We start from the raw sequence: 23941 nt of genomic DNA, 5'->3' as shown, positions 1-23941 counted from the left end.
AAACTCAATCATAGCCAAGGAAGTACAACAGGATCCATAGAGGAGGATGCTTGCTCTCTGGCTTGTAGAAGTAACCGTCTTATTAAATAAGAAACACAGAGCCAATGTAAAGATAAAAGCCCAAGAGGTCAGAGCTAAGAGCCTTACTCTTCACTGCTGCAGCTATCCTCTTCAGCCAAGAGACCTACTTCCTGTGTGTTTGTCTTTATATAGACTTTCTGTTCTGCCTTCTCATTGGTTGTAAACCCAACCACACGACCGCCTCGTTACTGCCTGTCTGTACAGACCTCCAGGTCTTCTATGGTTGGTATTGAGATTAAAGGCGTGTGTCTCCAATGCTTGCTTTTTCCTTGACCACACAGAAATCTACCTAGCTCTGCCTACCAAGTGCTAGGATTAAAGGCATGCACCATGAACGCCCAGTTCCGCTATGGCTTACTATTAGCTCTGACCCCCAGGTAACTTTATTTATTAACATACAAATAAAATCACATTTCAGTACAAATAAAATATCACCATACTGGCTCTCTCAGGCTCATGCTTATTTAACTTTATTATATAGCCCAGGACTATCTGCCTAGGGAATGGTGCTGCCCACAGTGGACTGGGCCCTCTTATATCAATAAATAATTAAGGCAGTCTGCCATAGGCCAATCTGATCTGGGCAGTCCCTCATTTGAGACTCTTCCTGGTGGCTCAAGGCTGTGTCAGGTTGACGGTTAAAGCTAACTAGGGTGGAGGCTACTAAACATTCTGCAGTGCACAGGACAATGACCCATTTCTAATAGCCTGTTAGTGACAGAGCGGAGACCTTGGCAAACCTGCAGGGCTCTGCTTGCTTCCACTTCAGGAAGTCCCAGGGTACTGATGGAGTAGCCCAATGGTGACATTCTGAGGCTGCTGAACAGCTCCGTGGTCTGGACAGAAGGAACTGGAGGGTAAAGAGCAAGGCTGGGGTATCTGGTAGTTTAGGTTTTTAGCTTCTGTTGTAGATGTGTAACAGGTAGGGAGAGGAAGTTCGGACTGGCACTACGCATGCTGAAAAGACATGGGGGCCCTGTCCATGGAGCTTACCTTGGAAGGCAGCGGGCACGGGGGATCTTGTGTGAATAGACAAGATGGAGGTGGGGGAGGCTAGTGGGTGCAGGGCCGCTTCAGAGCCATTGTGCAAGGTTGCTTGGGCACTGTGACCATGAGGGTGAGAAGACACGGGAGGGACCGAGGCACAGAGAGCAGCAGCCTGTCCAACGTATCCATAGTAGGAAGTAGCTGGGAGACAGAAGAGTGTTGCCCAAGAGAAGGCCGTGGAGGCGGGCAGGGTGTCCATTGAGTCCTGCTGGCCATGACAGAGGGGGGACCACGGGAATCACTAACACTTTCAAGAAAGAGGCGTGTCATTTAGGTTTAAGACCATGCTCACTGTATGGAGTGTGTTTTGGTGAGCCATGGATGGATAGCTTTGAAGACTTTCTACTTGGCAGCCCCCGTGTGAACCCAAATCACTGGTGTGGGTTCCTGCGGCACGCAGCCTGGGTCATGCCTAATGTGTTTGCTCGTAGATAAAGGACCTGGAACAGGAGAAGGGCCACCTCCACCAGGCTGTGTGGTCCTTGCGGGAGAGGCCGCCGGTCGACAGCACAAAGAATGTGGAAAAGGAAAACAGAGCCCTCCACCAGGCCGTGACTGAGGCCGGCAGCAAAGTCAGCCAGCTGGAGCTGGAGAAGAAGCAGCTGCACAGAGACCTGGAGGAGGCCAAGGAGAAGGGAGAGCGGGCAGAGGTGCTGGAGCAGGAGCTGCACCGTCTGGAGAAGGAGAATGAGCAGCTGGCCAAGAAGGTGACCTCCCTGAAGACGGTCACCGAGAAGGTCGAGGCCCTGGAGCATGAGAGCCAGGGTCTGGAGCTGGAGAACCGGACGCTGAGGAAGTCCTTGGACACCCTGCAGAATGTGTCCGTGCAGCTCGAGGGCCTAGAGCGGGACAACAAGCAGCTGGATCAGGAGAACCTGGAGCTGCGGAAGATGGTGGAGGCCATGCACTTCACCAGCGCCAAGATGGCGCAGATTGAGGCGGAGAACCAGCAGCTGGAGCAGGAGAAGGAGGAGCTGCGCAGGAGCGTGGAGTTACTGAAGGCTTTAAGCAAGAAGTCGGAGCGCCTGGAACTCAGCTACCAGAGCGTGAGTGCCGAGAACCTGCGCCTGCAGCACAGCCTGGAGAGCAGCAGCCACAAGTCCCAGGCCCTCGAGAGGGAGCTGGGCGAGCTGGAGGCCGAGCGCCAGTCTCTGAAGCGAGACCTGGAGGCTCTGCAGCTCACCAACAAGCAGCTCGAGGGGGCCGAGCAGGACAGGAAGGCGCTGGAGCAGGAGGTGGCCCAGCTGGAGAAGGACAAGAAGCTGCTGGAGAAGGAGACCAGACGCCTGTGGCAGCAGGTGGAGCTCAAGGATGCTGTCCTGGATGATAGCGCTGCCAAGCTGTCCGCGGCCGAGAAGGAGAGCCGTGCGCTGGACAAAGAGCTGGCCCGCTGCCGGGATGCGGCCAGCAAGCTGAAGGAGCTGGAGAAGGACAACCGGGACCTTACCAAGCAGGTCACCGTGCACACGAAGACGCTGACCACCCTGAGAGAGGTGAGCCTCGGCCAGGGGCGGTGGCGAAATGGGCCTGTTTCCAGAATGGGAGGTTCTGGAATGGAGGGGGGGGACTTGGTGTCTACCCTGAGGCTGAGCACAGGTAGCTAAAGGTCTGCAGCCTGGGGAGAAAAGGCATGGGGTGGTCTCACTGCCTCATTAACAACCTCCTGGTAATCACTTCCTCTTACTCTGTGCCCCCCATTCATAAAAGGGTTGTGTCCCCATCACTTACTGTAGAGTGCATGCCATAAGTGGGAGATGTACTTCACACACCCCATCTTCTGTACATAGAGATGCTTCACCACACAGCACTCCGGGGTGCCTCTGAATCCCCTCCTCACCCACTGCCTTTGCCTAGCATTTAGAGACAGCATTAAATCGTGTCTATTTGCTAGCCTGGAATAAAAATCAAAATTCGCCCAAACTGACCATAAATTAAAAGAACCATAAATCAGTCATGTATCAGAGGGCTGCTCCATACCAGACTACATATGGGTAAGCTATTCTGTTTTTGGTTTGAATTATGTTTTCATGTTTTTCCACATGAAGTAAGTTTCAGGTTTTTGGGTGGTGGTTTTCTTACATTTATTTATCTGGTATATGTGTAGGTACATGTGTGTCACAGTGTGCATGTGGAGACTGGAAGACAGCTGAGAGGGTCTGTTCTCCCTCCACCCTTTGGGTTCTGGGATCAAACTCAGGTTGCCAGGCTTGTCAGCAAGATCTTTTAGCTGTGCAGACATCTTCCCGGCCCCACACTGACTAGGTTTCAAAACCCCGATTTCTCTGTGACGGCAAGATTTTTAAACCTGTAGATTGACTTTGATGATTATAGGTCCCTTTAGCTCGGAGTTTCCCACTGTTTTGTTTTGGGTTGGGGGCCTTTTTTCTTCCTCTTGGGTGCTGTGGATTGAACCCATGGTCTTGAGCCCACTCACTGAGCAGCATCGCCAGTTCTTACTGTTTCAGTGGTACTGTATGTCCCTGTCTGTGAGCATACCATCAGACAGTTTTTAAAGGCTATGTTTCTGGAAGTGGAGCGATAGGATCAAAGTGTGTGGCCATTTTAGCCTCTTGTATTTTCTGCTTCCTGGGTTATCTGTTCTACTCCCCTTGGTACCTTTTCTTGGGCTGTGGGTTTGTCCATCATGGCGTGGCTCTAGTAGAGAGTGGTCCAACCTGTGGGTGTCATCCCAACTCGTGTTCCAGGTAGTCGTCAGCTCACTGATGGGGGTACCCGGCTCCTTCTAGCTTGTGACTAAACTATCCCCTAGTGGAGTATCCTAGCTCATCAGCTCATCAGAGAGCTGTGTGGGAATGGAAGCAAAAGGGATTAGGGAGATGAACCTTGAGCTCATCGCCCACATTCCGAAAAATTAACCGAAGTCAGGATTTAAAATAAACTCCTTCGGGCATGGAGACAGGCAGCTTGGTTGGGTGCATGCTCGCCTAGCATGCACGAAGCCCTAGGTTGAGACCACAGCCTAAAATTGGGCATGGTGGTGTACACCTCTAATCCTAGTACTTGGAGAAGCAGGAAGATCAGAAGTTCAGGATCATCCTCAGCTACACAGCAAGTCCAAGGCCACCCTTAGTTACAGTAACAACAAAAACCATCTTTCTCTCTTGGCTTTTTTTTTTTTCTATTGCCAATATTGAGTGTTTAATTACTTGCTAAATTTGTAATTTAAAAAGTCAATCATACTAGTATAGATTATTCCCACTACTAAAAGTCAACACAGTGGAGTATTTCTGACATATTTTGGAGAAGGAGAACATTCTGGGTCCATCCTCTCTATATTGTCCTGTGGTCTGTTTCCAGCACCACGAGGGCTGGGAAAGGGTGTTCATCCCTTTTCTTTTGGTGGAGCATCCTGGAGTCGCCCACCTTGTCACCTAGCCTGCTTGCCTGAAACATCTGAAACAGCCAGGTTTGGGGAAGAGGTGGCTTGAAGGTGTGACACCATCATGAGACCCTAGACTTCCTGCCATGCTCCTGCCAGACTCCTGTCCACAGTGATGTGTCCTGTCTCGTAGGACCTGGTGCTGGAGAAGTTGAAGAGCCAGCAGCTGACCAGTGAGCTGGACAAACTGAGCCAGGAGCTGGAGAAGGTTGGCCTCAGCAAGGAGCTGCTGCTGCAGGAGGACAACAGTCACGGTGACACGTAAGGACAGTCCCCTGTGTGCTAGCACGGTGCTCTCCCTTGAGTCTGAGCTCCCGGGTCTCCATCTGAGGGCTTGATTTATTCTTCACTGCTGGAGTCACTGTGTGACTCTTCTGTCCGTCCTCTGTAGTTCAGGTCTGGTCCCTAGAGAGTTAAGGAGGCAGGGAGGGAGATTGTTTTGTGTGATAAAACGGCTGTGGTGCTGGAAGCTAAACCCAGGGCTTCTTGCATTGCTGGACAGGCTCTGCACTGGCCTGCACCCAGGAGGAGCCCACGTCTCTTTTAACTAGATGATGGCAGTTTTTCTCCTAGCTGTGCCTTCTTGAACAGCCTGGCTTTTCAAAGAAATCTAGTATGGTACCCTTTTCTGGATTTGTAGCCAACAAGACTCCCACGGCTGCTTTGACATGTCTGGTACAATGGGAAGGCCGCAGACCTGCCATGTACCTAGCGTCGTGACCTTGGACCAATAGCTGAGGTTTCCTGAGATGGAGTGATATAAAGCCATCTGTAAACACCTCTTCAAGGAGTAGCTATACAATGTAGTGGTGGTGTTTTGTGTGATAGTGTTGTGGATATGTCAGCCAGGGAACCCTGGGAAGGACTCTGGGTCCCTGGAACACCTAAAGCCAGCTTAGTGGGAAGGGTGTGCGAGCCACAGGGAGATGGGACTAGGGCTGAAGTAGATGAAAACTATACTATTATGTCTTTATATTTTCAGAAAATGCAAGATTTTGGAAGGCAAAAATGAATCAGCGTTGAAGACAACACTGGCCATGAAAGAAGAAAAGATAGTGTTTCTGGAGGCCCAGGTGGAAGAGAAGGAAAGCTTGAATCACCAACTACAGATTGAACTGCAGATGGTGAGGGCCAGGCTGAGGTCCTACCTACCAGGCCTCTGCCATACTCTCCCTAGGACAGCCAGGGCAGTGTTCCGGGACAGATGAGGATGAGCTGTAGGGTGTCCTGCGGATACCAACCTCAGGGTACAGGAGCTGGGCAGGACAGCCAGATGCGTGGTAGGAGGAGGCTGTGGCTCAGGGCAGTTCCACACTTCCAGGTAAGGTGTGGGAACACGAAACAGCCCAGAGACCAAGCAGAGCCCTGTAGGCTCATAAGGCCCCTTAGATGGGACAGGATCTTATACGAATATGTGTGTCAGCTCTTGGGTACATACAAGCACATGTTCCCATACATCCAGACAACATGTGGAGCACACATACACAATCTACATAAATATAGACATGTGTCCCTCATTCACACTTTCCATACATCAATAGGTACTCCATGTGTACACACACACACACACACACACACACACGCACGCACGCACGCACGCACGCACGCACGCACGCACATGCGCTTTTGTGTGCATTTAGTCTCCATCCATGGGTGGACTGACGCCACACGTATGTTTTCCCGTTTTGAACATGTGGTACATTCCTTGGTTACAGAGTTGATTCGGGATCTGCAGTCAGGCAGATGCAGGGCTGGCAGGGCCTCTGTGAGACGTATGACTGCCTGTGCCTGGTTTTGCCTCTGTTGTGTGGTGTAGACTGGAGGCCCAGGCAAGGCTCGTGTAGCTAAGGCGGGGACCAAGGCAGGCGTCAGTTCACATCCCCGCCCGCCTTTGCTGTCCTGTCTGGGGAAGCACATAGCAAAAGAAGAGCATCTGGCCTGTCCCTCCTCAGGGACAGTGAGTGGGTATCTGAGGCTTTGGTGAGGGGTGCCTCCCTACCCACTGGTGGGGCTCCTGCATGGCTCCATCCTGCCTGAGTCTGCTTCCCAATGCCGTTTGCAGGTAAAGGACGAACGGGAGCAGCTCAGGCAGACCCAGGAGGACAGAGCGCAGGCACAGAACATGCTGAAGCACCCTGCGGGCAAGGTAGTCAGCAGTCACCAAGAGAAAGAGGCTTGGGAGCCCAGCCACAAAGAGGCCACCATGGAGCTTCTCCGTGTGAAGGACCGGGCCATCGAGCTGGAGCGCAGTGTGAGTGGGCTGCCCGTGAAGTGAGCGACCGTCCTGTGCGCAGCCGCACCCATAGTGAAGAAGTGAAGCCATTGTAAAGACTATGAGGTGGCAGAGGCCATGGAAGCTGTTGGGTCCAGTAGGACACGGTCCTGGGTTGGCCTGGCTGGTCCCTTGGGTGCCTTTCGTTGTAGTTCCTTCAGAGTTTCTAGTACAAGGGACACGCCCCGTCTCCCAGGCTGTATCTAAACGAAGCTTTATTGACACACGCTCACACCTTTCATGTTGACATGTGGTCTGGGCTGCTGTCCCACTGCAGTGGCGGCCTTCATTGTTGGGATAGAGATGACATGGCCACCACACCTGCAAGTATTTACTGTTGGCCCTTACCAGAAAAAGCTCTCCAGTGCATGCTTGTCCCACTGATTCACAACAGTGACGTTTTGAAGTCCACTGTGATGATTTTCAGTAGACAAGCTGAGACAGAACATTAGAGGCTGTCTCAAGGTCACATGCCTGCAGCCCATGTCCTGGCTCCTAGCCAGATTAGTGGCACAATAGATATGATCTTTGTTAGTCTATTCTTTTTTTAAATGGTTTATTTTTATGTGCGTTGGTGTTTTGCTTGTGTGTGTGTCTATGTGAGGGTGTCAGGTTCCCCTGGAACTGGAGTTACAGACAGTTGTGAGCTGCCATGTGGGTTCTGGGAATCGAACCCGGGTCCTCTGGAAGAGCAGCCAGTGCTCTTAACCCCTGAACCACCTCTCCAGCCCTAGTCTCCCACTCTTAAGTACCCTGTTCCACTTGTTGTCTCAGACGTAGGGACAGCTATTGCTGAGAACTTGAGCTCTGTGGTCAGTGGTAAATGGCTTCAGCTCACAGAAAAGTACTCTTCAGATGACCCATACCAAAGGAAACAAATGGAATCAGGAAAGTGGCTTGCGTGCCCCATATGCCTCAGGTCCTGGGCCACAGCCCCTGTAATGATTACCTTCTTTTTGAAATTTCTATTAGTTGTCTGTTTCCAAGAAAGTAACCCCATCCCCCCAGCCCTGGGCTGCATCCCCCTTGAGGGTTCATTCTGTTAAACCCCAGGGCCTGTGCAAGAGAGAGCTAGCCATGCTGTGTGTAACTGGTGCGTGCTTCTCCTCTAGAACGCAGCTCTTCAGGCCGAGAAGCACCTGCTGAAGGAGCAGCTGCAGCACCTGGAGACTCAGAATCTGGCCTTCAGCAGCCAGATCCTGACCCTACAGAAGCAGAGCGCCTTCCTGCAGGAGCACACCACCGCCCTGCAGACCCAGACCGCAAAGCTGCAGGTAGCGGGACCCTCAGTGGGAGCTGCAAGGCTAAGCAGGGGCACCTGGGGGCTGGGTGGTTGTTAAGAGGCTTGCTGTAGACGGGAGTCTTTGGAGGGAGGTAGTAGGGTGGCTCATGAGACGTTTCCTACAGCTGGGCCTAAAGGTGCCAGGCTAAAACTTCATTTCTTTGTTTATACAAGTGACCACCGCACGCACACGCGCGCACACACACACACACACACACACACACCCTAAAAGAGAGAGAGATTTGGAAGTAAGTAAGCTTGGTTAAACAGTTCCTGTACCGTGCAGCCTGGCAGAGCTGTATTAAGCTGACAGAGGGAAATGGGGCTGTGACCTGGCTTCCATCTGCTGGAAGCAGCCAGCCTCTCAGCCCACTTATCACGTAGTTTTATTTGTGGTTAGTAGGTGGTGGTGGGAAAATGAAAAATTGCTCATTAATGTAATTTCTGGGAAAAGTTGGAAAGTTACGTATGGAACAGAGACAATAAACAGGAAACGTATTTGGCAAAGAGGTTGGGTTTGTTTTTGTTAAAATAAGAAAATAGGATGTTGATTTGTTACTTTGTTTTGTCTTGGAAAAAGTCTTTGTCTGGCTTTAATGTCAGAGTAGTTCTGGCCCCTGTTCAATTTTCTAATATTTTGGGATTATGTTAGAAATACTCTAAAACATCAGGGGTTCAGACACGGCCCACAGGTAAAAGTGCTTAGCTTGCACGAAGTCCTTAGTGCAGACCCTAGCAGAACAAAAATAAATAACATAAAAATCAATCATTAGACAGACAGTATTGTCAGATCCTCTAGCCTTACAGATTTCCTTTTCTTTTTCGGTTTTTCGAGACAGGGTTTCTCTGTGTAGCTTTGAGACTTTCCTGGAACTCGCTTTGTAGACCAGGCTAGCCTCGAACTCACAGAGATCCGCCTGCTTCTGCCTCTCGAGTGCTGGGATTAAAGGCGTGCACCACCACCGCCAGCTGCCTTATAGATTTTCTGTTGGCTGGTCTAGAAAATAGGTTTTAAAAAAGAATCAGTAATGACACATAAGGGATTTATCTAGAAGAAGGGATTTATCTAGGAGGAATTCTGGAGATGGTTTATAGCCATCTTTTCATAGCCGGTTTTTGCCATATTGTGTGCCTCCCCCCCACCCCACCCCCAGCACCAAGTCTTCAAGTTCTGGTAGCATTGCCCATACCTGGCCTGCCTTGAGGTCCCTCTGGTGCTGTCTGTGGCTGGTAGTCCTTGGCCTGCTCACCACACACAAGGCTCTGCTCTCTCTGCAGGTGGAGAATTCCACACTGAGCTCCCAGAATGCAGCACTTGGTGCGCAGTACACAATGCTACAGAGCCAGCAGTCGGCCAAGGAGGCTGAACATGAAAGTCTGCAGCAGCAGCAGGAGCAACTGGCAGCTGCTTACGAGGCCCTGCTTCAGGACCATGAGCACCTGGGTGCCCTGTACGAGCGCCAGTCCTCGGAGTATGAGGCCCTCATCCGACAGCACAGCTGTCTGAAGACGCTGCACCGGAACCTGGAGTTGGAGCATAAGGAGCTTGGGGAGAGGTGGGGCCTGGAGGGCAGGGGTAGAGCCTGTGGGGCAGGGGAGGCAGGGGTAGAGCCTGTGGGGGAGGGGAGGGCAGGGGTAGAGCCTGTGGGGAGGGGAGGCAGGGTAGAGCCTGTGGGGCAGGGGAGGGCAGGGGTAGAGCCTGTGGGGCAGGGGAGGGCAGGGGTAGAGCCTGTGGGGCAGGGGAGGGCAGGGGTAGAGCCTGTGGGGCAGGGGAGGGCAGGGGTAGAGCCTGTGGGGGAGGGGAGGCAGGGGTAGAGCCTGTGGGACCTGGGAGGCAGGGGTCTGGGGACAGGGAAGCTGGGTATATAGACGGAGACCTGAGACAGACCTGGGGGTAGGGATACAGCCTATGGAGGAGGCAGCTGGTGTGCTGAGCCCCTTAGGCTGCCCCAGAGCTTCTGGGACTTTCCTGAGGCCTGCGCGCACCTCCGCCTCTCCCCCGCATTTCCTCTTGGCGGGCTGCTTCTCATTGTTGGTGCACCTGAGCTTTCCCAAAGGGAAGGAAATAGAACCTTTAGCGATTTCTATTTCCTTTCTGTTTGTCCAGCTGGGGATTGTGGCAGGGGACACAGGGGCAAAGGGGTGCCGTGGCTCACCCTGGCTCTGGGTGACCCAGTGTGCACACTTGGAGACCTGTCCTCTAAGAATTATTTCTTCTTCCTCACCCCTTTTCTCCTCTCCTGACCCACACCCCTGGGAAAATACTTCCGGCTACCTGTGTGCAGGGTTGTGCACACTGCCTCTCCCAAGTCTAAGTCTAGAGTGTTTGCTTCAAAACCCAAATCCTCCCATTATGTTAAACATTGAATGCATACAACAAAGGAACCCCACACCTGTGATCTTGGCACAGTTGGGAAGTAGAAGGGCGGGGTGAGGGAGCAGGAGACTGCTCTCAGTCCCCGGTACCCTCCCACAGTTACCCACACTGCCCTTCTCCTTTAACCTGTACCTGCCGCTTTTTCTTTGCTTCGGGTAAATTTTTCGTATGTTGAAATACATAAATGTTAACTTTTCACACTTGGCAGTCCCAGGCCCTGGTGGGGGGGTGTCATTAAAGTCAGCCACTGTTGGCTGGGCTCCCGCCCCTGCACTGAGAGGTCCAGAACTCTGGCTGGAGTTCTGTCTCCAGAGCCTGAGAATCGGTGAGATCGCATCAGCAGGAAGCTTGTCCAAAGAAGGGAACCCACAGGAACGGGACAGGAGAGAGCCAGCTTCCCCTTCCTGTGCGAGCGAAGTGGCCCCACTGGCAGCATCTCTGTCCAGTCCACCTCAGCAGAACAGCTGGGCACCTGATACGTTCGTTAGGTCTGGTGGGAGTGGTGACGTGCAGGAAATTTCCGATGCAGGGACCTACGCGTGTTATTGAGCCAGGAAAGCCATGTATGGTCGCCGATGGCACTTGTGGGTAGAATGGTGAGGACAACAGATTTTCCTACCCAGTATGACCTTTTTGCCTCCGTCTAGAGTCTCCCATCTCCATCCTTCAGGGCTGCCAAGATGTTGGCTTTTGTGTGACTTTTTCTTCTCATCCGATGGTACAGCTTCTGCCTCTGGGTCCTTTATCCCCTGGCACTCCCCCTCCAGCCCTTTCTACATGCAGCATTTACTGGACCTGTACTACATATGTCTAACCATGAAAGGCGCTGTGCCGCTGACAGACTAACACAGTGGAACACACAGCATTGACACTAATGTGAGCATGACCCCTGCTCACAAGCCTTTACACAAACATCATGAAACATTGTACTTTTTTCTTTTTTTTTTTTTTTTAACAAGACAGGGTTTCTCTGTGTAGTTTTGGAGTCTGTCCTGGATCTCGCTCTATAAACCAGGCTGGCCTTGCACTCACAGAGATCCACCTGCCTCTGCCTCCCGAGTGCTAGGATTAAAGGTGTGTGCCACCACCGCCTGGCACATTGTACTCTTAGAGTCTTTTTTTTTTAAGATCTTCTTTGTGTGTTTTGTTTTTTCAAGACAGAGTTTTTCTGTGTAACCCTGGCTGTCCTGGAGCTCACTCTGTAGCCCAGGCTGGCCATGAACTCAGAGATCCACCTGCCTCTGCCTCCCGAATGCTGGGATTAAAGGTGTGCTCCACCAGGAGGTTTATTTATGTGTTTCATGTGTATGGTGGTTTTGTCTGCATCTGCACCACCAGAAGAGGGCGTTGTATCCCAAGGACTACAGTTATAGACAGTTGTGAGCCACCATGGATGTGCTGGGAATTGAACTCGGAACCTCTGGAGGAAGAGCCAGTGCTCTCAGCCACTGAGCCATCTCTCCCCTCTTCTTGGAGTCGAATGTCCATTCAGAGGAGGAAGGTTTTTGTAGACGGAGTTGTGACTGACTCTGAAGGTCAAGGCTCTGGCTTGGTCTAGCATCTGTCAGCCACTTAGCATCTCTGGCTGGTTGGCCACACAGCTGGAGGCACAGTCTCCAGTCTGTGCACTGGGGCTTCCAGTGCCCGTCACACAGGAGGGACAGAGGTCTGGGTTCTTTCCCTTTGATACTTAATTGAACTCCCGCCGGATAATTACTCTGTTGTGTCAAGGGCTCACTGGTAAGCAAGACTCCGAAGGCTTGCGGGCTGTCGGCTGGTCTGTGTACTTGGCTGAAGCGACACAGGGGAGCAGGAATTGGAAGGCCCTGCTGGTCAGTTTGCGGTCTTTGTCAAACTTGGGTAATTCTTCCACAATCACTAACTTGACTCTGGAAGCCAGACAGATCCCCTCATCCTAGCTCTGTGCCCTGCCGTGTGGGGCCTCTGTACTTTGGAGAATGGCCTTGAGTTTCCTAATGGGGTCCCTTACGCGGGGATGCAGTGAGATGGCTCAGCTGATGTGGAGGGCAGGAGTTGGGGGGAGACTGGAGACCCCAGCAGTAGGATGGCGGCAGTGTTACATGCTCAGAAGAGAGGGGGGCTCCCAGGTTTCCTGAGCCGGGTGGTTGAGATCCTGGGTCATCAGCACAGAGGGACAAAAGTCAAGTCATTTCCACCTTGTGCTCTGCTGCCCCCCAGCGACAGCTGTACAGCCTGCAAGGATTAAGAAAATTCAAACAGAGAGAGAGAGAGAGAGAGAGAGAGAGAGAGAGAGAGAGAGAGAGAGAGAGAGAGCTCTCAACCCCCAGTGCCAGTGGGAACAGAGACGTGGGCTCTCATAGAGTGAGGAGGGTGTGGGCAGGGAGTAGCTGTTTCATAGAGTGGAATGTAGCTGTTTATTTTGTGGTTTCCTTTAGTTAGGTCTACTGGTTCTTAGTGACCCACTTTGTAAGGTGAGTCTCTAAAATAGGAGGGTGTAGAGTGTGGCCCTTATGCTCTCAGGTGACCTGCAGAAGGGGCTGGCTGTGACAGGGAAGCCAAGGAAGCAGAGAATGGAAGAGTACTGTGGCCCTGGGAGCTGCTGACTGACACACACACACACACACACACACACACACACACACACACACACACACACACACCGGCAGCATTCATCTTGCTTCCCTGCTGTCCAGCCTCTCACCACTCCTCAGAGAACAGGTCTCAGAGGAATCCCCTTTTCTGAGAGGGCTTGTTCCAGTCTCCTGGGGTGTGAGTTGCCTGTGGGAGATGGAGCCTGGCCGCGCTTCCAGTGGCTGTTTGCTCCACCAGGCACGGTGACTTACAGAAGCGGAAAGCTGAGCTGGAGGAGCTGGAGAAGGCGCTGAGCACCGAGCGGGAGGCGCTGCAGCGGGAACAGAGGACCAGCGCCGTGGCCTCCAGTGAGAACCAGAGGCTGCGAGGAGAGCTGGACAGGTGAGCAAGCACCCAGGCACGCCCACCCGGGGCTGGGAGGCGTGGCGGGGACCCAGGAATCTAATCTGTTCAGAGCAGTCCTCCCTGAAAACTGCCTGTGAACTCCTTGTCAGGAGCTGCATGCCGCTGCCCAGGTAAGGAGCTGACGGCCGGCCGTGCTAGTGGGGCCTGGGTGGTGGTACTCAGCTGGCACAGGGAGAGATGGATCGTGTATCTGTACAGGCATAGTCATCTTCAGATGTAAGCCCAGCCCTCGGGAGCCACTGTGGTCCTCCTTATTCAACAGATTCACCTACTCACTGGTGCTTATTTGTAACCCAGAATCTCCTATTTGTGGGTCTTTTATGGATACGCACGGAGTTCACAAAATATTTGAGTCATTGGGTTCACTCAGCTACCTTGTTTCGTCTCTCTTACTGTGGACCGAAGTCCTTCCAGGACCTGTTTGTGCCGTGTCTTTAGTGTTGAGTGGTGTGAGTCCTCGTCTTGCTGGGTTGAACAGCCCCAGGCATAGGGCCCAAGCGCAGCCCACGTCCCTGAGTGCAGAGTGCCGGCCATGTGCCTAGCAGAGAAAACGCCTGTGTTGATAAGCTTCGCCCGCCGAGAGTCGCAGGCTTGTGCTTTGTTTTCGAGGCTGACTGTTGGGCGCTGGACAGCTAGCTGGTGTGCTCTTTTCCTGGGGAAGGCCACCTCCTGTTCCCAGCTTCCCTCAGTTGCCTGTAGTTCTTTGGGTAGGGCTGACGTCTCGTGGGCTTTTCCCTGTGCTGTTTGGCATATTGATCAGTGTCCTTGTTTAGCTCATGGTTGAGCAGTCATGTGGGTGAGTCTTTATGGGTGTAGCTTCTGCTGTTACTAGGAGACAGTCTCACAGTAAAGTCCCGGATTCCCTGGCTCTACTGCAATGTTCCCTGAGCCTGAGATGTAGGAATGTTCCATAGATGTATCCGCTGGGACGGGGCTCCACGTCTCTGCCTATCAATTGGTTGTGGGTTTCTGTAGTCGTTTCGGTTGCAGAGAGACGTGTCCTTGATGATGGGTGAACCTACACTTACCTGTGGGTGTAAGGACAGCTGTTTTTAGATTGTTATTAGGGATGATGCTGGTTTAGTGAATTACTGGTTGTAGATTCTCCTCCGATAGCCATGATTCCACTCGCTCCGATTAGGTAACTAGGTTTCCAGTACCAGGCGTGCTCTCCCTCTTGTTGGCTGAGTCTTAAGTCCAGTTAGAGAGTTGTTGGTTACCGCCAAGTCGGCACCACTACTGCGCCTGGAGGGCTATTGTGACATACTGGTGCTTCATGTGGTTCTTAGGCGTCGTGGCCGAGTGGGACTGCTGGTTTCCTCTCTCCTTTGGAAGCTTGTGGGCACAGTGTTTTAGAGAAAGAGTATTCTCTAAAAAAAAAAAAAAAAATTTAAAGCACAGCTCTTTTTTCCACTTATACCAGAATGCCTAAACACTAATGTAGGTGGCCACTGGCCATGATGACCTGTTGAGGCCAGTATCCTTAGCCTGCGTGCCTGTTGCCCCCTCACCCCCTACCCAGACCAGTATGGCTTCAGGGATGCCCTCCTAGAGCCCCAGAGAACACAGTCTGAAAAGCAGCAACTTTTCTCAGAGTTTCTGACGTCACACACAGGAGGTTGACAGCTTGCATAGTCTGCTACTGTCAGAACAGGTACCCAACCCACAGCTGCAGGCCTTTCTGCCTTTGGAATGCCTTTTAGCCCCCTTGCCTGTGGCTCCCCTCCCCTAGGGTCAGTTTCCTGCACCACCAGCTGAAAGGGGAGTATGAAGAGCTGCATGCCCACACCAAGGAGCTGAAAACATCACTGAACAACTCCCAGCTGGAGCTGAACCGCTGGCAGGCACGCTTCGACGAGCTTAAGGAACAGCACCAGAGCATGGACATCTCACTGACCAAGCTGGACAACCACTGTGAGGTGAGGCGTGCCTTCGGGCAGGTCTGTGAGGGGCTAGCACCCTCCTGGGTGGATCCTCTGAGACTGGAGGTGTCCTTGGAGCCAAGGTGAGACCAGAGTGCCACCTGCGGTAGGAACCTCTCAGAGACCACTTTGTCTGACATTTGCTTCCTGAAGTCAACAGTGGCGTCTGTCTGTCCATCAGGACATGGTGGCACCGTCATCGTCTGTACCTCTTCTTTTCAGCAGACAGCTACACGAGCAAAATGGCCTGGGATTGAGTGTGGCTGCCTGGCTCAGGTCCTGGGGCTGGGTGATCAGCTGCTGGTGGCCGGAGCTGGGTCAGAAATGGCCATTGTGGGAAGCAAAGCCCTCCTTTAGGTAGAATCTCAGATAGACCCCACTATACAGGAAGAGTCTGAGGAGGTGGGCCCCTCCTGATTTCTGAGACACCCCTGGGAGGCAAGTAGGCAAGTAGGAAACCTCAGCCCCAGACACTAGTATCCACCAGCCAGATCTGAGCTGCCCATGGAGGATGAGAAACCCTGGCCCAGTGCCCTACTGGGTATGGGTGTCACTGACCAGGCACTCACATCCACTGGGGACTGCCCTTACAGGAGGTGCACTGTTTCTATCTCTCTGTATCTGTATGTCTGTATACAGATGTGTGCGCGTGCTCATGTGCACGCTTGCTTGCATTATCTAGTGCCTCTATGCACTCTGCCACTTCCTTGGACCTCAAGGAAGTGGTACTACAAAGGAAACGGCCTCGCCTCCTTTGCCCTTCCAGATCTGCTCATCACATACACGTAAGTTGTGTACAATAATGGAAAAGGAAAAGGTAGATTTCAAGCCTTCAGTTAATGGTGAAGTTAGCTTTGTGGGGTAGAGAGGAGGGAGGGAGGAGCATGTTTCCCTCCTGTGGCATGCTGGGAGTTTCACTATGGCTTACCTGTTAGCTTATTTCATCCTCAGTGAGGTACATGATGGACAGGAGCCCAGTCTCTGCCTCCCACACCTCTGGGCCTCCCCGCTACACCACAGTGCTGTTCTAAAACAAAAGTCTGTGAGCTTTGGCCCACAAGCCAGATCCTCCCTGCCACCTGCATTCACACAGCCCACGGACTAAGAATGGCTCCTGACGCTTTTAATGGTTGAAGCTAAAACTCAAACAAACAGATATTTATTCTGTGGCTAGGGAGAAATGAAATGAAATTGTTGTCAGTGTGGGTGAGAGTGAAGTTTTGTGGGGACACAGCCACTCTTAGGTTATCTATGACTGCTTTTGTGCTACACAGGGCACACGACACCGGATGGCTTGGAAGGCCCTCGGTCTCCGGTCTCGGGCTTTGGGCAGAAGCAGCTCTCTTACAGCAGAGCTTGCAGCTGAAATCCGTGGAAGCTACACTTTGTAGTAGCCACCTTCAAAACAGTTCTTTTTTTCAATGAGATTAGTACATTTTTCTTTATTTTTTAGTGCTGGTAATGGCAGGCAGCCTTCTGAGACACATCCCTGGCCCCAGTGAAATTAACTGTAGTAACATAATTAGCCAGTAGATCAAAAATATTTCACATGTAATCTTGTGTTCTGCTGTGTATCTTGCTCGTATCACACCTCCCCCAGAATGGCTGGTCTGTGATCTCGACAGCCGCGAGCTGCCAGCTGGCTGCTGGGTCGTGTGGTGTGTGTAGAGGCAACGCAACCTTCCTGGCTGGTTGACCCTCCTTAGGTCCTCACTAGTGCAGACAGACCAAGATGGATGGACGCCCTGTGCAAGTGTTCCTTTCCCTTGAGAGGCCAGGTCTCCAGCATAGCATCGGGGTCACAGGGTATCTGAGCCGTTGCTGGTCTGTGTTTCAGCTGCTCTCCCGTCTCAAGGGGAACTTAGAGGAGGAGAATCATCACCTGCTGAGCCAGATCCAGCTGCTGAGCCAGCAGAACCAGATGCTGCTGGAGCAGAACATAGAGAACAAGGAGCAGTACCATGAGGAGCAGAAGCAGTACATGTGAGTGGGCCGTGGCGGGCGGCATGTCCGTAAGGGGCCTCTGGACCACTGTCCCCAGCCCCCCACAGTGCGCAGTCCTCACTCCGGCCCCCGATCTCCTGTCTTCTCCTCTACCACACACCTGTTACTTTCAAGACAGAGAACAGCCCCTAGCCACTAGGGTTTGGAGGATTAGAGATGGAGCTATACCCTTTTATGGAATAGTCTAGATTTCTGAGAGGTAGAGATTAGCTTGCATGTGTGTGAGGTTTCCTGCTCCCGTGTGCCCTCTGTGTGCATGCATATGTGTGGGGAGTGGGTACAAGTGTGTGTGTGTGTGTGTGTGTGTGTGTGTGTGTAGGCCAGAGGTCAACCTGGAGTGTCATTTGAGACAAGACCTTTTATTGGTCTGTGCCTTCCTGATTGGGCTAGGCTGACTGGCCAGTGAACCCCCACATCCTCCTGTCTCTTCCCCACTGTGCCTGGCTTTTTATGTGGCTTCTGAGGAGTGAACTCAGGTCCCTCATGCTTCCATGGCAGTTATTTTACCAGCTGAGTTACCTCCTCTGCCCTCACTGAAGGATTATCCACCGTCGGAAAGGTCTCTCTCTACTTCTGGAGTTCATTTGTAGACGTAGGCTGCCAACACCAGCTGTAGCTCAGGGAACAAGTTCAAACTGAGAGCGGAGAATCAGTTTCTCCCTCACCTGACTGTAGCAAATAAGTTTGTTCTGTGCCTTGCCTAACCTCTCCTCCTCAAGCCTTATGTAGATCCTGGGAGCCTGGAGCCATGGGGTAACAGGGGCTGTGCCCCCTCCCACTGGGATCAGAGGCCCCAAGGGACAAGTGAGGGGGTCGTGTTGCTGCTGAGATGAGAGGAGGCCAGGTTGGATAGGGAGAGTTGGGTGTGGTGGGTGATCTCGGTGCTGGGGATGTAGGAGAGAGGGCTGCCTAGCTAAAGACACTGCATCTCCTGGGACATGTTTGAAGGGATGCGTGTCTCGGCCTGGGCACTTGACAGAGGTAGTGAATGTGAGGCGGAACGCTGATGCTGGAAACCCACAGTTGGATAATCCGAGGTGTATCGTGCTTGACTAAGCCTGTCCCTCCTCATGACCAGCGTCTCGGGCAAGCCCTGTGCTCCTGGCCCAAGTATGCCTAAGACAAGAAGAGCCAGCCATGGTGGTGCATGGCTTCAATCCCAGCACTCAGGAGGCAGAGGCAGGCGGATTTCTGGTCATTTGAAACCAGCCTGGTCTACATATCATATTCAAAGAGCCAGGGCTGCATAGAGAGACCCTGTCTTAAAACAAAAAGGCAGGAAGTGGCATGTTTATGGAGGGGTGTGGTCCCCGAACCCCGGTGCTTTCCCAGCTCTCTCTGATGTAACTCTGTACCTCCTCTTTGCCTTATGCATCTGCTTGCCACCTACTTCGGGATGACTCATGTGGAAGCCCACACTGTAATTTGGGATCTAAGTGGCAGTTGCTTGAAGCTGGCCCTCTGTAATCCATGTGGTAGAATCGCCAGCCGAGGTTGGGCAGGTACTAACGAAACAGCGTAGAAGACTGGTCCTCGGGAGGAGATGATTGGTGATGTCTTTTGCATTAGAGAGTGTCTGTGTCAGGCCAGTGGCTTGGCACACCTCTCAGCTTGTTCCAAGCAGCCAGCGTGCACCCCATTGGTGCCTTTTCCCAGAGTGCAGCCTTTCCAGTGGGCTCTTGGGAACGTTTTCAGCGTGGACAGGATCTTCTCTGCTTCAGCAGTGAAGTAACCTGAACAAGTCACTGCCTAGGGCCCCACTTTCCCATGAGTTCAGCAAGGGTGGCAGACACCCCAGCAAACAGGCCCTGGGGCTGCCCGTCGCCACTGTGATGTTGAAAGTGTGAGCCGGTTTCCACCATTTAGAAGCAGAGATTTGCTTCAGGGCCTGAGCGCTGGCTTTTCACACAGTCACCATACCCAGCTGCTTTCTTCCTTTCTTCCCGCCTGGCTGCTCTGCTGGGGCTGGCTGCCCAGGGCATGCTCAGGCTTTGCCACACGTCCCACTCTGTGGCCTTCAGCTATTACCTTCTCTGCTTGTCCTCTGAAAGCAGTTGGCCTCACAAGCTGTTTCCAGGCCTCACAAGCTGTTTCCAGGCCCCAGGGTGCCTTTGCCGCCTCAGTGTTCAGGTGTTAATGTGCCTGGTGATCCAGCTGCATTAGAGGGTGTCTGCCTACGGCCCGTGGTGCCCGGTGTCCTACACAGTTTGGCCAAGCATGAATTCTCAGGTGGTCAGAGGTTTGCTCTCTTAAGCCCACTTAGCTGGGTCCCAGGTGGTCAAAAAGCACAAATAGCTGGGTTTTTTTGCTTTGATTTATTTGAGATAAGATCTCACTTTGTAGCTTTGACTAGACTGGAACTCACTCTGTAGACCAGGCTGGCCTCGAACTCAGGGATCCGCCTGCCTCTGCCTCCTGAGTGCTGGGATTAAAGGAGTGAGCCAACAAGGCCAGCTAGATTCATAACTGGTACTGCTGATCATAAACTCCCATTCATTGACCAGTGTGGGGCTGAACACCTTCAGACCTGAATCCAGACACTGATTTCTGATCTGGATTGGACGGCTAAGTACACTCACTTGTTTATTTAAACTGGATTGATCGATTTCCCTCTGTTCACAGAGACAAATTAAATGCTTTACGGAGACACAAGGAAAAACTGGAAGAAAAAATCATGGATCAGTACAAGTTCTATGACCCTGCCCCAAAGAAGTGAGTGGATCAAGATTAGTGAGTGACACCCAGTGATCCTAGCCATCTTAGCTGCGAGACAAGACAGCCTGGGAGCCATAGTGCAAGACCAGCCCTGCACCCCCACTTACAGGTGCCCCATGGCAGTGGTTCTCAGCCTTCCTAACGCTGCGACCCTTTAATACAGTTCCTCACGTTGTGATGACCCCCAACCATAAACTTATTTTGTTGCTACTTCATAGTTATAATTGTGCTACTGTTATGAATTATAAGTATCCGATATGCAATCCAAAGGGGTCACAGCCCACAGGTTGAGAACCACTGCCCTATGGCGAAGCAGCGCTCTCAGCCCCACCCTTTATACCCCAGCTTGTCCTGTGAGGGTGGCAAATGCCAGCCAGCCCTGATGAGACACCAGGGTGACTCACCCATGAGCCCTGATAGGAGGCCGAAAGTTGTGAGTCGGAGTCATTAAAGCTGAAACTGGGCGTGGTTGGCTTGTCAGAGTTTTAACATGATGGGGACAGCACAGCCATGGTCCTCTGAGGGAAAGGGATCCTGAGCAGAATGCCTGGCTGGGCCCCACAGTTATCAAATGTGGTGTACACATTGGCCTTCTGTTTCTAACTACCGTTTAACCCTGACCCCCGTGCCCCTGGTACGCTTGCTGAATGCCAGTCAGTGAACATGTCAGTGGTTACCTTTAGCAGGTAATATACCTGAAAATGACTTTCACAGGGGAAATAAAAACCAGCTAGCTCGCACAGCCCCATTCTTGCACAGACAGCACAGTTTAGGTGTTTTCTCCTAAGAGACTGGCATAGGTTTCTGATCTCACGTACCCTTCTGCTACGGCATAGCCTGTAACCAACAGTTAGGCTTCTCGGTTCCAGGACTCAGGGGTGTAAATAAGATCATGACGATGTTCATAAACACCAGCCTCTTTTCTTGAGGTTACTGGGATCGAACTTGGGTCCTTGTGAATGCTAGGCTAAAGCCCTGCCACAGAGCCACACCCCAAGCCCAGTGCCATTTTGTGGCTCTGTGAGCATGGGTTGTGACTTCTAAACATCTTCTAACTAGGAAAAACCACTGGATCGGAGCCAAAGCCCTAGTCAAACTTATCAAGCCAAAGAAAGAAGGCTCCAGAGAACGGTTAAAATCCACCACAGATAGCCCCCCCTGGCAGCTGGAGCCCTCAGACTCTGCCTCACCATCTGCCTCCCAGAATCTCAGATCACAGATGGAGAACTCCGACAACCCCACACCCGGTTTGAACTGTGCAGAAGAACGGGACACCCACAACGGGCCTGTGGGGAAAGGTAGGTACAGCTGCCAGATGTGGCAGAGTAAGGGTAGAGGCTCCGAAAGATCCGTTCACTGATGGGGTGTGCCGTGCCTCCATGGGAACGTGGCGGTACATGTGCCCCCTACCCGGGCACGGCACCAGGCCAGTCTCTGCCATGGCTGTTAATCCTTTAGAATAGGAAGCACCATTTATTACCTGGGCTGCGTGCTTATTTGACCATCTGAAGTTGATGCTTGGGCAGGCACCCTAGGGAGGCACAGCAGCAGGTGTGTTTGGGGTTCCCTCCAGTGTGTCAAAGGTTGTGGTTAGCTCTTTTCTGTACACGTGTATTTACCACACCTGCCACGTGCCCAGGTTCAGAAAGCCCTGCGTGGCTGTTTGTTGTCTTCCATCATTTGGAAAGCACCTTGGTTTATTCCCCACACAGATATAGCCTTTGGGTCCTGTAGTCTTGGGACACTGGGCTGGCGTTTGGAATTGGCCAGGCGCTCTGAAGGACGACAGGAGCTGGTCGTCCATGTTGTCGTTCATCAGCATCTCAGGCCAGATGAACTGCACATGACCGTCGTGGGCGGGAAGTGAGTGGCAGCCTTTGGTCTTCATAGCGCCTCACCGCTGAGCCGTTTTAGCACACTCCCATGCAGTCAGAATCTCATCTAGAAGATGGAGTGTTGGGGCTGGAGGGACACTCAGCAGTGGAGAGCACTGGCTGCTCTTGCAGAGGACGTGGGTGCGATTCCCGGTACCCACATGGCAGCTCACAACTAACTGTCTAACTCCAGCTCCAGGAATCGGATGCCCCTCTCTGGCTTCCACAGACACTGTGTGCACACAATGCACTTAGATACATCCAAGCGAGCACTCACACACATAAAATAAAAATAACTATTACTTTATTTATTTATTTATTTAGAGGCAGGGTTTCTCCGTGTAGCCCTGGCTGTCCTGAGACTCACTCTGTAGACCAGGCTGGCCTTGAACTCTGCCTCTGCTTCCCAAGTGGGATTAAAGGTGTGCGCCACCACATCCAGCTCTTTTCTTTCTATTTTTTTAAACAAGATGGATTGTTGTGCACACATACAAAAGGAAGAGGTTGGCAAAGCAGGTTGGTATGATACAGACATTATTATCACAGTCACTGCCAGGTCTGTAGTGACTGAACACTTTCGAAGCTAGCTCCAAATTTCAGATGTTATAGTATCCAAAACCATCATAGAGTCTGAAATACAAATTACCTTAAATATTTTGAGACGGTCAAGTTTACTTTTCACTATCTTTTTTTTTTTTTTTTGGAGGGGGCGGTATTTATACCAGACCTTCATGCTGAGTAACTTAAATTTTATCAAAGATACTGGAACTTTCTGAACTCATGTCAGGGAACCCAGGGCTCTCAGGGGCTGATGGAACACTGAGAAGGAGGAACAGGTGCCCTCTGTGGGTTGCGTCACATTCGCAAGTACCCAGGTCGTCTTCAGCTGTGAGGAGTATCCGTGCTCCTGTCAGCTGCATCTCCGTTCTCTATGCGGATGGGAGTAGGTGAAAGGTGAGCCAGTGCCGAGGCAACGGTGAACAGGGGCTCATGGTGCAGCTCAGTCTTGTCTAAACTCGTTCTATAACCCAGACAGGCCGTGAACTCATGGCAATCCTCCTGCCTCAGCCTCCTGAGTCCTGGGACTACAGGGGAGAGCCACCACACCCCAGCTCTTCATTAGCTCTAAACATTTCTTCTAGCCAGAGAGGGTCTTGTGGCTCCCAGTTTCCATACTGGCAATTTTTGAACATTTCCCACTTTAGCCTATATTGTTGTTCAAGTTGAATGAATGAATTAGTTGTGCTCCGTTTAACTGAGTTAAGACGACTTCCAGAAGCCCTGGCGTGGTGGCACACTCCTTGAGTCCTAACACTTGAGGGGCAAAGGCAAGTGGATCTCGGAGTTTGAGGCCAGCCTAGTCTAGAAATCGAGTTCCAGGACAGCCAGGACTACACAGAGAAAACCTGTCTCAAAAAGGCAAACAAGAAAGAAAACTTGCAGAGAAAGAGTGTCACCTGGTCCAGACTGCTGCTGGGAGCTGAGTACCCTTTGAACCGCGTTGGGAGTTCTCTATCTCATCTAATCCCTAACAACCCGGGAGGTGGACGTTATTCCTGTCCATTTTTTATGTTATTTATTTGCTAGAAGATGGTCTCATGAAGGTAACACTGAGGAGTAAAACCCATATAGTAATAGAGATCCAAGCCTGGTGTCTCATCCTCTGGCTCCTGAGCTGGCGCTGCCCGCAGTAACTGTGGAGTTCTGTTCAGTGCCTCCCTCCCTCCGCTGTGGTCACCAACCTAGGACCCTTATGCGATGGTGTGGGATTTGACCACTAGGTGGAGCTATGGCAAAGGAAATAGTAGCGATTCTGGTCTTGGCTTTAATCCTAAAGCAGAAGTCTGTCGGGTCAGTGAATACCCCTGAAAGGTATGTCCAGGAGCTTAGTTAGATTGGTTGTCTGCTTTGTGGTGCCTCCACTTTAAAGGCCAAGGAGTGGAGGACATGGGGGGTGCGTGGTCTGAAAGGAAATAATCTCCCCAGGT

General features: G+C 51.9%; 1 protein-coding gene across 3 annotated transcripts in view; it reads left to right on the top strand.

Annotated features, from left to right (window-relative positions):
- The window catches only part of Ccdc88c (coiled-coil domain containing 88C), a 124856-nt gene that overhangs the window by 84840 nt on the left and 16075 nt on the right, over positions 1-23941 (top strand). For all 3 annotated transcript variants that reach the window (XM_028886653.2, XM_037210784.1, XM_028886654.2), the window contains 11 exons: positions 1560-2621; positions 4662-4789; positions 5511-5652; positions 6591-6779; positions 7913-8074; positions 9361-9638; positions 13271-13414; positions 15171-15357; positions 17198-17343; positions 19987-20076; positions 21139-21377. In XM_028886653.2, coding sequence (XP_028742486.1) covers positions 1560-2621; positions 4662-4789; positions 5511-5652; positions 6591-6779; positions 7913-8074; positions 9361-9638; positions 13271-13414; positions 15171-15357; positions 17198-17343; positions 19987-20076; positions 21139-21377 — 2767 coding nt within the window. The remainder of the gene's footprint in view (positions 1-1559; positions 2622-4661; positions 4790-5510; positions 5653-6590; positions 6780-7912; positions 8075-9360; positions 9639-13270; positions 13415-15170; positions 15358-17197; positions 17344-19986; positions 20077-21138; positions 21378-23941) is intronic.

Source organism: Peromyscus leucopus, chromosome 14, assembly GCF_004664715.2.
Source record: "Peromyscus leucopus breed LL Stock chromosome 14, UCI_PerLeu_2.1, whole genome shotgun sequence".
NCBI lineage: Eukaryota > Metazoa > Chordata > Mammalia > Rodentia > Cricetidae > Peromyscus > Peromyscus leucopus.
Note: the sequence above shows the minus strand (reverse complement) of the source record. Positions and strands in the feature narration are given on the sequence as shown.